The sequence below is a fragment of the Poecilia mexicana genome, unplaced genomic scaffold (assembly GCF_051168715.1).
Source record: "Poecilia mexicana isolate PSO_F unplaced genomic scaffold, ASM5116871v1 scaffold_23, whole genome shotgun sequence".
NCBI classification, from domain to species: Eukaryota; Metazoa; Chordata; class Actinopteri; order Cyprinodontiformes; family Poeciliidae; genus Poecilia; species Poecilia mexicana.
The window spans coordinates 4,878,696-4,891,702 of NW_028263392.1; the positions used below are offsets into that span (position 1 = coordinate 4,878,696).

A 13,007-nucleotide genomic window follows, 5' to 3' on the forward strand; every position below is an offset into this window, starting at 1 on the left:
TCTTAAAAACTGTACCAATACTAAAGCTATAAAGACCACTACAATTTGTAAAGAATTTCTCATGTAATTTGCCCCAACTGCTGTATTTAACCTTGTCCTTTGTAACCTCTTCCTTTTTGTATCCCTTTCCTGTTTGTAATTTTTGCTGTTACCTTCCTTGAGCCCCATTGTTCGTCTAGTTACTGTTTATGTAACTTGTTGTACATATTATTGTAATAATAAAAAAAAAAAGCTCAAGGTTGATCTGATTTATGAACGATAATTTCAGCCAGCCGTTCTCTCGCTCCCTCCTCAGCTCTCGGAGGTTCACTTAGGGACTGTCAACAAATTTCCGAACCAAACACTCCTGTCAATCAAATGTTAATAAATGCTTTGCCTTGTGACCAACCAATACCAAAACATGGTAATTCATGCTTTTATATGAGACACATTATTTTATTTATGTGTCACACTTATTTTTTTAGTTTAAATTTAGTATTTCTCTTCAATAGCTTCTAGGTCATGTGATCTGTTGAGTCAAAATCAGTGTGAAATTGTTATAGACCTACAACTCTAGATCTATAATGCTAGACTCTTCCACTTTAGGTCCAAAAATAACAAGTTCAGTTCCAGTTTCTGTTCAGCTGCAGAACGTTTTGGCACATGTGTGTTTTAAGCATCTATTGAGTGACAGGAGGGGTCATGGTAATGGAGAGCTGTGTATTAACGGGGAATAAAAAGGGTCAAATTAAAAAAATGAGTGTACCTCATCTGTACAGACTGGTAGAACAATTTCACACTGATTTTGACTCAGTAGGAGGGCCATAAATCGGATCAACCTTGAGCTTAACATCGTTTCCTCGGCGGATATTGGAATATCCAAATCTAACTCGAAACTAATCTCACTGCAGTCAGTAACAATAAAACCACCGGGATAAAGTTTGTTTTGGTCTGTGGCCTGTAAAGAATGCACCGAGCGACTACACCTAAACGCCCCAAAATGTCTGACGTAGTGACATTTTTTTTCTCTCTCTCTTTCTTCTTCGTCTCTCCGTTCGACGTCCTCATTGGCCAAAATTACAATCTGGTAAATTAGCTGATACAAAAGCTTGTCAGGTTTTCATCCCTTGAAAAAAAAGAAAAAAAAAAAAATAGACTTGACGTCTTAATGTTTGAGTAAGTCTAATGAACACTCTGCTCGATGTCTGTCAGCCAGGGTCGTAATTACGCTTGTCACTTCCTGACACGGTGTGTATCTTAGCAACCTGCCACAAAGACGGAGGTCCACTTGAATATTTATCTATAAAAATAGCAGGGAGGTTGGTGCTACACTGAGAGCAAAGTTGTGGGTTTTTTTATCTTAATAAATCTGACCAGCACGTGCTCCCACGCATTCCTTGCAGGACTTTAAACTTTTTCCCAGAAGGCTCTCTGAAATGAACGTGGGGAAGTCTTATAATTACTGTTCTAATTAATCAAATTAAGCACATGATTTTTTTGACCACTCCGCCCACCCAACTCCCACTGCTTTTACAGGAATAGAAACATTTGCATACAGTATATGCTGTGATCGTTTTGGGTAGTAGTGCTGCTCACGTAGGCTCGCTCTCCAGCTAAAATGTACATTAAGAACAGAACACGCAGCAAATCTGAGGTGAAAATGAAAGTTCTATTTTTATTATGAGCTGTAGGTGGAGTAATATCACTTTGTGTATAATCTCCAACTTTGTTTAACTTAGCTCTACTCAAGATAATTTTTATTTCTTCTAGCACAACGCAGAGCTTGCCCATGTAGCCTGACATTTAGTCCTTTCATTCCCAGGATGCAACGCGGTTGTCACCAAGATAAGACCTCCATGTTTAGCGAAGCTAAACGTTGCACAGTTTGAAACAGATTGGATTCTTCAGATGTTTCTGTAACAAAACAGACCACAACTCAAGTGGGCTACGTTCCCCAATCACAGCACTTTAGTAGTCACGTCCCTCATAGTCACAAACTTCAATGTGCTTTATTGGGACTGTATCATACACCTAAAACAAAGTTGTTGTGCATAATCAACCTGAGTCAATGTTTTTGATACATGGCACCCTCTCTGTGTGCTGCCACCACAATGTTCCAACAATACAAAGGGGAAACGTAACCCTCACTAGTGTCCAGCGATGTCATCGCCGTGCTCCATGATATTACATTTCACTAATCAAGTCTCGCCTTAGAAATGAAATAATGCTGTCATTTCCCTCAGCAGTTTTCACTGGAGGAGACTGAAGTCATTTAGAGCTCCAGTCTCGTTGCGGTGACATATGGTGTCGTCTGCGGCTCCATCTGTTTCCGTGAGTACCTGCTTGTTCTTCGTCGTACGACTAAAATGGGATTCTTAATTAAGTGCTCAACAGTTAACACATCAGGAGCTACAAACTACATTGTTGTTTTTTTTTCATCTCTCTCTAAAAGATAATCAAGTGGGGATAGTTACAAGACAGAAATTGTTGTCTGAGACCTGTTGGGTGATTTAATTTAGTCGTCTTTTCGATGCACAAACACACACACTTAGAAACATGAATTCTCTCTGGATCACCCCAAGAAAGCTTTGTCTCAATCAGAACTACACACCAAGGCCACTTGTTCCTTTAATCTGCCTTTATCTATTATGCATGACAGCTGTTTCAGTGTGCCTCAGTGGGCTTCTTCCTCAGAGAGCGATGCATTATGCACTGAGACGCATCCCAGATGGACGAGGTACTCCAGGCTCCGCGGAGGTGGTCATAGGTCAGTGGGGGAATCTGGTGGATTCCTGACACATAATCCAAGAAACTACCACCAGTGTTTGCCGAAGGTGTGTGTGTGTGTGTGTGTGTGTGTGCAGGGTCTGTGAGAGGACAGGAGAGTGTAAATGTATGTGTGCTGATGTGTTGGCCAAAAGCTGACCGATGCGTGGTGAAAGGGTCGACCGTGTCGCTGGGAGTTAAGAGAGGAATCCTGAAGAAGGCGTGACCTCGCCGCCGATCCGCTGGCTCCAGAAACAGACGAATACTAACATAAAACTTTTGCACTGAGCAGCCCGTATGCTAAAACACAGAGAAATGCAGCTGAAAAGGAAATAAATTATAGTTTTTAGCTTTTAAAGGAACAATTAAGAAAGATTTAAAGGTTTGTGAAAGGACTGAGTAGTTTTGGGTTTTTCATTATAGGTTAGTTTTATTTCATTTAGACTTTTTTTTAATCTAATTCAGCAATGTTTAAATGAGTTTTTAGTACGTGTTTGCTATTTTTACATTATTACTTACATATTTTCTTGTTTTAGTTTAGTTTCTATTAGTTGCAGTAGTAGTTTTAGTTTTTGGTTAACTTTGGTTTATTTTTACGCACATAATTCAAAAAGGTTGGAGTATTGTGATTATACATTGATTTGGTCATGAAAACTAAACAGATAATAAAATTTTCAGAAAACATACTTAATTATTGTTGAACAACCGACTCACTCTGGAATTTGAATGTGATGCCAACATAAATATCCGTCAGTCCAAGTGGGGTTAAATGTACAGCCAATTTCACATCTCAGTATTGATAAGAACATGTTGCCTGAATCAAGCTCGCCAGAATCACTAACCAAGACACAAAATAATGTGTGTCTTGGTTAGAAAGAAAGATGGATGCATTACCATCCAGAAACACTCAGCACTACCCAACAGCGTTACCCTCAGGATCCTTACAATTGTAAAATTTTTTACCTTTACAGCAATTTCTGAAGGATAGCAAAATTACTGGATTTTGATTAATTTTCTAGCAAAATTATACCACTTGGAAATGGGATCTGTGCAACGACCATCACGCCGCCATTTGATGAGTTATAACTGGAAAAAACAGTAGAGTTAATGCACTGACTGCATTAAGTCTACAAATTATATGGACAATCTATTTATTGTCAATATAATTTCTCAACATAGATGTCTTCAAATACACCCATACCTGTCAAATTTTGGGTCTGAGAATATAGGAAATGTCTCTGTCCGGTGCTACTGTCAGAGGAGGCGGGTGTAAAACTAACCTAAGAGCCGTGGGGGGAGGAGGGGATATTTATGGAAAAATACTAATACGGGAGCAGGGTGGGAAAGGGATGTAAGAAACCGTACTTTTCCTTATGAATACACCATCCATCCTGTGATGGAACTGGATCGGGTTCATCATTATGATGGGATAGAGAGAAACTCTCTTCCCTGAGTTCAGGTACAGAACCTGCTTTCTGAACACCGGACACCACTCACTATCCACCAGCTTCACGGTGCACATTAGCTTCCTGAGCTAACACGTGCACATTAGCTTCCTGAGCTAACACGGTGCACATTAGCTTCCTGAGCTAACACGAAGCACATTAGCTTCCTGAGCTAACACGGTGCACATTATTTGTGGATATTTGAAGCACCGGATTTACACAACATGACTAAACACAACATAGAAGTGAAAGATAAGCGGTATCACCAACGTAACCCAGAGTTGCTAACACGACGTTAGCTAGTCAGTTGTCTCAGAGTAAAAGAAAAGTACCGCTTACTATTCTTTATGCAACTTCAAATACCGAACAGTTGGAAGTTGTATTTTCATCTGAGAGGATATCCTGGTCTTGCAATTTTTGCATGTTTCACTCCGGTTTTAGTTGGATATTTCATGATTGATGTACCCAAAAAGCAATTACTCACAGGAGTATATCTGCTTTGAGCATTTTTTTGTCTCTTGTTTCTCCCCCCTCCCCCGTTATTTTTAAATCCTGTTAATTTGATTGGTTGTGTTGCAGCTTATGTACACATAAGTACAGTGTGGAAAAAGAGAAAGAAAGATGGTCTGCGCCTGTTAATATGGGATGAGTTAAATTAATTAATGCGGCCAGTTTATAAATAATGTATTTTAAATTTTTGACTTAAGTGAAATATCAAGTCTTTTCAAGTAAACAGCTTCAAGTCAAGTCAAGTCCCAAGTCAATGGTGTGAAAGTCAAAGTCAAGTCCGAGTCTTTGAGCATTTTTTCAAGTCAAGTCTCAAGTCTGGATTTTTATAATCCAAGTCATGTGACTCCAGTCCCCATCTCTGGAAGCGACAGACATCAGGAAAATGAATTTGCTTATACTATTAGAATAATCTCTCCAGTAAAGAGCTTTTTTTTAAAATAAGTTTTGCAAATTTCTCTATAACACAAAAATAACCTAAGCAAATACAAAAGCTATCCAAACCAACCTTGTCCTTTGTGAACATGTAGTTCCACCTCCTAAACCTGATTGCCAGCAACAACTGCCATTGAGCATTTGTGGTAAAATCTCTGTGGAGGAATATTGACTAACTCTTCTTTACAGAATAGTTTTGATTAAGCCACACTGAAAGGTTTTTAAGCATGAACGGAATGGATGTTCTACTTCGGACAACCAAATATTGTCCCGAAAATCTTGGAGATCATCAAGATATTTTCGACATTTGTGAGATGTACTTTATTGGGCGGTTTTGTTAACATTGGGTTTTTGTACGGATGCGTTTTTTTCTAGCCTCTTTCTTGTTGCTGAATTATGACCTCTGACCTTTGCTAATACAAGTAAGGTCTGCATTACATTAGATGATACTCTTGGTTCTTTTGTGCTCACCAGAGTGATTTTGGTGGGATGTTGGAAGAGTCGCCATTGGTTCATGGTGAATCTATTTCTGGGTTATTCTGATAGTCTGGAGTCCCACAGTCTTAGAAATGACTTTATTTCTCATCTGTTCTTAAATCTAAATTCCACAGTAGGCAAAGTTAAACTGAACTAGAAATGTGGATAATCAGTTAACTCGACCTGGTTGGTTTGGGATGCTTTTTTGTATTTGTTCAGCTCATCTTCATATTGAGTAAAGATTTGTTTGTTCCTCATTAAAAGGAGGCAACTGTTTTTTCACAGCACTGTAATTTCATTTATTTTTCCTCCTTCCTGATGGAATCTGTAACATTTAACCTTTTTTCCACTGGCTCGCCATCAACAGAAATGAAGAGGTAATAATACTACAGGAACCGAAGCTGTTACCTTGCCTTTCTGTTGGGCTGCAGTTCTCCAAATGCCAGAGCACAGCAGCGAGAAGGACTGCGGCGTCATTTCGTCATCCCCTTAAGTAAAAATCAATGAAGCAGCGAGAAAACGGAAAAGCTGAATTTCTGCAGGCTCGGGGGAGCAGAGAGGCAGAGTCGGTTATTAAATCTCTTTTGATACAGAACTTTAATCTGGTCATGATGGAGAACAGACATTGTGACGACTGTTTTATAGAGAAAATAGAGTTTATTATAAGTAACCCTAAATTAACTATGAAGTTTACTTTCAAGGTTCCTGGGTTAGGAAAGCAGGAGGAGATTATTGACTAAATATTTCCTATGTTAATTAAAAAAAAAAAAGAAACTAACTGGAACCGTTAGCTCCATCCAAGACTGCCCCCTTTTGACTGACCTGTGATATGGCAGCATGTTTTTGTCTTAAAAGCTATGGAAACTCCAAAATAGAATGTTTGTTTCAAATATTGAGAAAAATAGACCCTCAAAATAGCAGCTGTACATGGAGCTAAGTTGGGGCCATAAAGTTTCTTCAAGATAGTTTGAAACTGAACAAAACAAAAAGATTTGAACCTGAAGAAAAAATTAAACTAAAAAATGTTTTGAAACTGAAAGAAAAATGTTAAGTTACTCTTCAGACTCGAAGATTTTTTTTTCTTCTTTTGAACAAACTTTATGGCCCCAATTTAGCTCCATAGATGTAAAGCATTCATGAAGAAATTTTTTTTGTTTCTACCCTTTTCCATCAGTTGACAAGTGAATCTTATGTTGAATTGTTGGATTTCCATGTTTTTTTGAGAGTTCCTTGATATTTTTAGGGAAGAAAGATCTTATTTTAAATGTATTATTAAAAAGTTTAGTCGAGAAGAGTAGGGAGATATTTCTAGTATCGTCCGGCTTTAAAAAATATAGGGTTTGCAAATATTTGGAAGGACATATCAAGAAAAATAATTGGTAAATAATGAAAAGAAAACTGATGGATGAATTAATGGGATGGGTGTATAATGAACAAACTGATAAAAGAATGAATGGATAAATGAGAGAAAAAGGCAATTGACGCGTGTGAATTAACATAAAAGTGGACTAGTAAAAAAACAACCAAATTGATGGACAAAACTCACGTTTGAAATATGTTGCACCACTCAAGTTTTGCCACAGTTTGTTTTGTTGTAATACGTTTTATTCAAAGTTGTATCAAAAAGGGGAGGAATGGCTGGAACGGAGCCGGACACAGAGAGATCCAAAGGAAAAACGTTTCAAAACAACGTGAACCAGAGTTAAGTTGTACAACACCAGGCCAGTGGAAGCAGCACTGTTCGGAAAGATGACAAACTGATCTCGAAGCAGGTGTTTTTACTGAAACCGTTGCATACTGCTGCGCGGGTCTACAAACCTAAACTGACTATAAACAGAGATAGAAAAATAACATCAGGTATTATATTCTATCACAGACAGACGCTGGGTAAAACCAGAACTAGCTAAGCTAATCACATGTATGCAAATTAGTTAAGACAAAAACATCAAACCCCCCCACCCTCCAAAAAAAAAAAAACTAAACACACAATCCTGGATAGATTTATTGTTTAGCTCCAGTGGATATTCATGGCTTTTGATAATATTAAGCTAGTTATGGAAACCATTTCTACCCTCGTGGAATCAAGCGAACATAAAGTTTTGAACATCAGTGTTCTTCGTTTGGTCAAAAAAAAAAAAGAAAAGAAAAGAAGAAGACATTTTTGGTCTCTTTATTCGGCTTCCGATTAGTTAACCCCTTCACTAATTCGTACCCACATTTTACCACCACTAACAAACTACAGTAGAATCCTAAACGAGAACAGAAAAGTAGCAAGTATAATTTAAGACGTATTGTTCTGTGACTGAATGTAGACTTACACAGCAGAATTTGTCTTTCTTGATTGAAGTAGTAGTCTTCTTTCTGCCACCTGACCCTGCAGTGCGCAGCAACAATGAGTAGCGCTGTGTTACTCTACCCTCGTTATCATGTGGAGGAACACAGAAAGGTCTTCAGATCTTCTGTTGTGTAAACGAGTACAAAAGGTTCCCAGTCAGGGGTCCAACGAATGGCTACTAAAAAACGTCACATGGCTTCATTTTGTGCCTAAAAACACCTAAAAACAAAAAAAGAGCGTCCAGAAGGACGATATGGTGAATGCGAGACATAACCAGCAGCTGTTATCACATTTACAGCTCAAGTTAGCAGAGTTTCCTTAGACAGGCTTCCTATTTGTTTTCTACTTCAAAACCCCAAACGTCTCAAGTCTCAAATGAACATTGGAGTACAACATATTTCCCAATATTTGAGTTGTATTTTCGGTACCATCGTGACACTATACAACGCTGAAGTTCGCTTCTGATTTGGCAGCGTGGTAAAGGGATATTTCATGCTTTTTCTGACATCTGAATACATTTAGATCAGCTTTATTTCAGAATCTTGTCAAATTTGGACTATCCTAAATACAGATTCTCTAAGGCGTTGTTTGTGATCTACGATACATTCACCGCCTTTTAAGATTCTGAAATTTTAAATACTGTTTAGGAAACTTGCTTAGTGGGCTTCACTTCTTCCATTTACAGTAGAGGAAATAATGGGTGCAAGAAGGAAATGCACACATTTCACTGTAAAAAAGAGCCAAAAAAAAAGCTTCTCCAGATGGAACATATTCTCCCAGACTACAGCAACAATATTTTCACAATAGTCTGTGTTGATGTCAGTCAGCTTTTCTTGGAATGAGGCTCAGAAATGTGGCCGTACAATTTTTGATTGAACTGATGGATTTTTATTGAGTTTCTAATGTCCAAAACTGATAACCATTTGGTGGTTTTCCTGGTTCCAGACACCTCCTCACCACATGAACCTCTGCGTGGTCAGGGCCAAAGGCCAGGAGAAGCTCTTGGCGATGAACAGGTAAATGGTGGCGACATTCACAATCGTGTACAGCAGGAACTCGCCGACTAGCCGTGAAAGGGGCGAGAGAGGCATGTGGAGACGGTACATCAGGTACGGGATGATGAAGTACCTGAACTCCAGGAGCTCCTGGGGAATTGTGGCTAAGACGAGACACGTCAGGTAGGCAAGGCTCATGAAGAAAGACCGGGACTTTAAGGTCTCCAGGAAGTTCCACCCGGTGAAAATGTAAGCCGGGACGAGCAGGAAGCGGACCAGCTTGTGCCTCTGGTAGATGTTTTTCCAGATGTAGAAGGGGAAATGGCGGTTATCAGCCAGGAGGTACTTGTGGACGTAAGTGAACTTCCAAACCAGAAACAAGGAGACAATGGTGAGGACAGAGAAGAACACAGGATGCCTCTTCAGTGCGTTGCTGAAGCGTAGGGTTCGGTGGAGGCACAGCGACACCGGGAGGGAGAAGAAGTAGGTGAAGCAGAAAAAGTAGAAGACCTGAGGGAAGTGGAAGCAGGCTTGGTGGCTCGTCCTGTCGCCCACCACTATCCCCTCGTTCAACAACATGAACAGCAGGAAACCCGCTGCCACCACGGCGTAAGGCCAGGTCACTTGCATCACCACCTTCACGGTTTCAGGCGAGGTGAAGAAGTCCAATGAGAACGTAATCACTTTCTTCACTCCTTGAGACGACAGTGGCACCCGGACGGCGGAGGGTCTCTCGTCCTTCTTCTTCGTGTACTCCATCCTCCAGACGTCATCCATCTTGGCAGCCACCACGGTGCCGGCGCAAAATGCCACCCAGACGATGTTGGTCTGCCGGAAGAGCACGGCGCAGACGCCGAGCAGCGCCGAGGCCTTGTGGCAGCCGTACAGCGTCATGAGGTACGCAAAGAGGATGAAGAAGGTGGATCCGGCGTCCGTGTAGTAGAGGAAGGTGAAGAAGTAAAGCACGGGGAAGGTGGACAGAGACACTGTGCAGAGGATTCGCCGAAACATCAACCGCGTCTGAAGAAGAGGTAACATGGCATTAGAGAAAAAATGGGAACCTTTCCTTTCTCCCTCCCTCGTTGTGGTGAGGCAGCCTTACCTTGTCCCTGTGGTGCAGCTTGCTTATGAGCAGGTACAGCAGGTAGAAGTTCCCGCAGTTAAACAGCACGTTGGTGAAGCGCAGCATGGCCGTGGAACACGCCACGCTACCCGTCAATTTGGCGAGCCACGCCATCGGCTTAATGATGCCCACTGAGACGAGGTAGAGGCCAGGGAGGGTGGTGATCATGGGGTCCCACTGACGACACCGGAGACAAACATCATCAGCATCATAGATCTCGCAATTCAAGGAGCTTTCCTTTAAATCATCATCTGGTTCTGGCTGTCCTAAACTTATGTCGCCTCCTTGAGGGGGCCCCATGCAGTTAACGGCAAAAATTTTTAACCAACCGCTTTGAAGCAGTTGGCTATGACTAATGAGTTTTAGGGCCGGACTAAGACAAAAAAAAATGTAAATACGAGAAAAAGTTATATTACGAGAAAAAAGTCTTACGAGAATTAAGTCATAATATTACTCAAATACAGTTGTACAAGAGTATGTTAAAAATAACATTGCAAAGTAGAAACAATACTAGAATAAACTCATTTTACCAGAATAAAGTAATAATAATACGGAAATAGCCGTATGACAGTCATTTTAAGTCGTAATAATACAAGAATAAGCTCATATTACCAGAACAGTCAAAATGATATTATGAGAATAAAGTTGCAATAACAAGAAAAACGTCATATGACAATAAGGTCGAAATAATACAAGAACAAACTGATAACATTACCAGAATAATGTCACAAAATTAGAAGCCTGAAGTCATTTTATGACGGCTCCTAAACAAAGAATGAATTGATCTTGTGAAGTTTTATTTTGGTATTGGTTTTAAATGCTGGTGTGTTAATCTTTTAATAAATCAGCATCAACTTATCAGTAGTAGTACTTTGAAACAATTGTCCAACGACTGAGTCTACTTCAAGAAAAAAATTAATAAATCACAGCGTATACGAGCTGGTCACATCAGAAATGGATAACTCTATTGACGCTTTTTACCCAAAACAACTTTTTTCTACTAAATTTCTGACTTTCCTTCTGGTAAAATAGTGTCTTTATTCTGTTAATATTATGACTTTACATTTGTAATAAAACTTTTTTGGAATTACTTCATATAGAAAAAAAAAACTCTTAGTCTGGCCCTACTGCTCCATCGTAGTTGCCGGTCCTATCTGTTCTTCCATATTAGAATCCATTTTATTAGTAATATTTGCTGCTTTCATCAATTTTAAGTAATAATAACAAAAAGAAATTTCGGAACATCCTAGTCAAAGGTTGGACTTAAATCCAATCTGGATGCTGTAGCTTGACCTTTAACAGGCTGGCAATGCCTAAAAACACTACAGTGTGGTTGAATAAAAACAATTCTGCAAATAAGAAAGGTCAAACACTGACTGCCAGCTATTGGAAATGCTTCAAGGCAGATTTTGTGACCAACCAGTTATTATGTGTGAGGGGCAATGACTTGATGATGATGATGATGATTATATGGACAGCTGTATTTCCCTTAAGCTGTAATTTGTATTTCCTGGCATAAATATGTAGATGTGACTAAATAGATGTAAAACAACAACAACAAAAAAAAACCCTTGTGTGTGGGGTGTTGTGCAGCACAGATATAAACGGTGTTAAAAACTATATAGCTCAGCAAACACCACAACACACCGTCTAGTTTAGAAGCCCTTAACTGTCACGATGACACGGTGTTCCCATTGACTTCCATTGGGGGTGACGGTTTTAAACCGTTAAAGCGTATTTCACGCTGCTTTGTCCCGCCCCCTTGTGGTCATCTTCAGAAACAAAGTCTTGCATCCTGCTTTGGCCTAGGAAATCCTCCTTTAAAATATCCAGAGGGGGGCGTGGCAGCTAGATGTTTATTAAAACAGGATATTTTCTTTTTCGCACACATGGCGCTTTTGGGAATCTGAATTTACTCGTGAGCTCATGATATGAGGTTCAAAAAGATTTAGCACATGTGAGCTCAGCTCACAACCTCTGCTAATGCCTTTATATATGTCTGCATTTGAGATTAAAGCCTCCACAAGCCGTCATGCCATTCTGGTCAAATAATAAAAAGCCCTGCTGTTGGTTCTAGCCTTAATCCGTTACACAGTGATGGACCCATCCACAAACGGACGGTTACCTCATTGAATTTCCCCATGCAGTATCTCTGAGCCTGAGGGACGTGGAAGATCTCGTCCATGTAGGGATCCCGCTGTACCCTCGTCATTTTGGAGAACAGAAGGCAGGACACCAAGAAGTTGACGCTGCACAGAGCTGAGAATATGTAGCTCTCGACTTTCTCCATGTCTTGCATTCACTGTTTTACAACGACACACGACGAAACAGTCAATTTGATCAAACACTAACTATTAGGCTCGTGTATACAGCGCATAGCGACCACACTCTTGGATTAAAGCAGATACGTTCCCCAAATTCAGAGAGAAAATGGCTGAAATTGACACAAAAATAAAAAACCGAGGAGTTTGGATTTCCAACAGCTGGATATCCGCCTTAGAATCGACCTCGGGTGGAAACACTTCTACAACCAGTGGTTCCTACTACCTTGCTCTTAGTTCAACGTCGACGCCACATTGTGAGTGGATACAGCGCTATTCTACGTAAAATTAGAATGGTATAACTTCAGTATAAACCAACGTAAAATGTAATTATTCAAAGACTGACTAAAGTAAAAGTAAAATAACATTTGGTATAAAGGCTATACCATCTGACTAACTTGTAAAAAATACTAATGCTACCGCATATATACAAAAAATACATCTGTGTGAAAATTATGGAAAAATAAAATGTATAACAAAAACAAACTCAAGTTCAGACAAAGCAAAACGTTTCAAATCCATTTTTTATTTCATAATAAAGCTTTGTAAACCACTACAGTATCTCTATTTGAACAATGTAAAGTAATAGTGATATTTATTAGTCAGTATGTCAGTTTTGGTTTA

At 39.6% G+C, this 13,007-nt stretch overlaps 1 protein-coding gene across 1 annotated transcript; it reads right to left on the reverse strand.

The window, feature by feature from the left end:
• Positions 1-7,192: 7,192 nt before the first annotated feature.
• On the reverse strand, positions 7,193-12,570 carry alg10 (ALG10 alpha-1,2-glucosyltransferase). The gene is made up of 3 exons (XM_015007728.2): positions 12,188-12,570; positions 10,042-10,239; positions 7,193-9,959 (listed from the first exon to the last, which is right to left on the reverse strand). Exons 1-3 carry the CDS (start codon positions 12,359-12,361, stop codon positions 8,898-8,900), a joined length of 1,434 nt encoding a protein of 477 aa, XP_014863214.2. The 5' UTR covers positions 12,362-12,570; the 3' UTR covers positions 7,193-8,897.
• Positions 12,571-13,007: the final 437 nt, after the last annotated feature.

Coding starts and splice junctions, on each gene's coding strand:
- alg10 (XM_015007728.2), bottom strand. CDS start 12,361: ATGCAAGACATGGAGAAAGTCGAGAGCTACATATTCTCAGCTCTGTGC. Junction 10,240..12,187: donor GCATGGGGAAATTCAATGAG/GTAACCGTCCGT, acceptor CGGTGTCGTCAG/TGGGACCCCATGATCACCAC. Junction 9,960..10,041: donor AGCTGCACCACAGGGACAAG/GTAAGGCTGCCT, acceptor CCTCTTCTTCAG/ACGCGGTTGATGTTTCGGCG.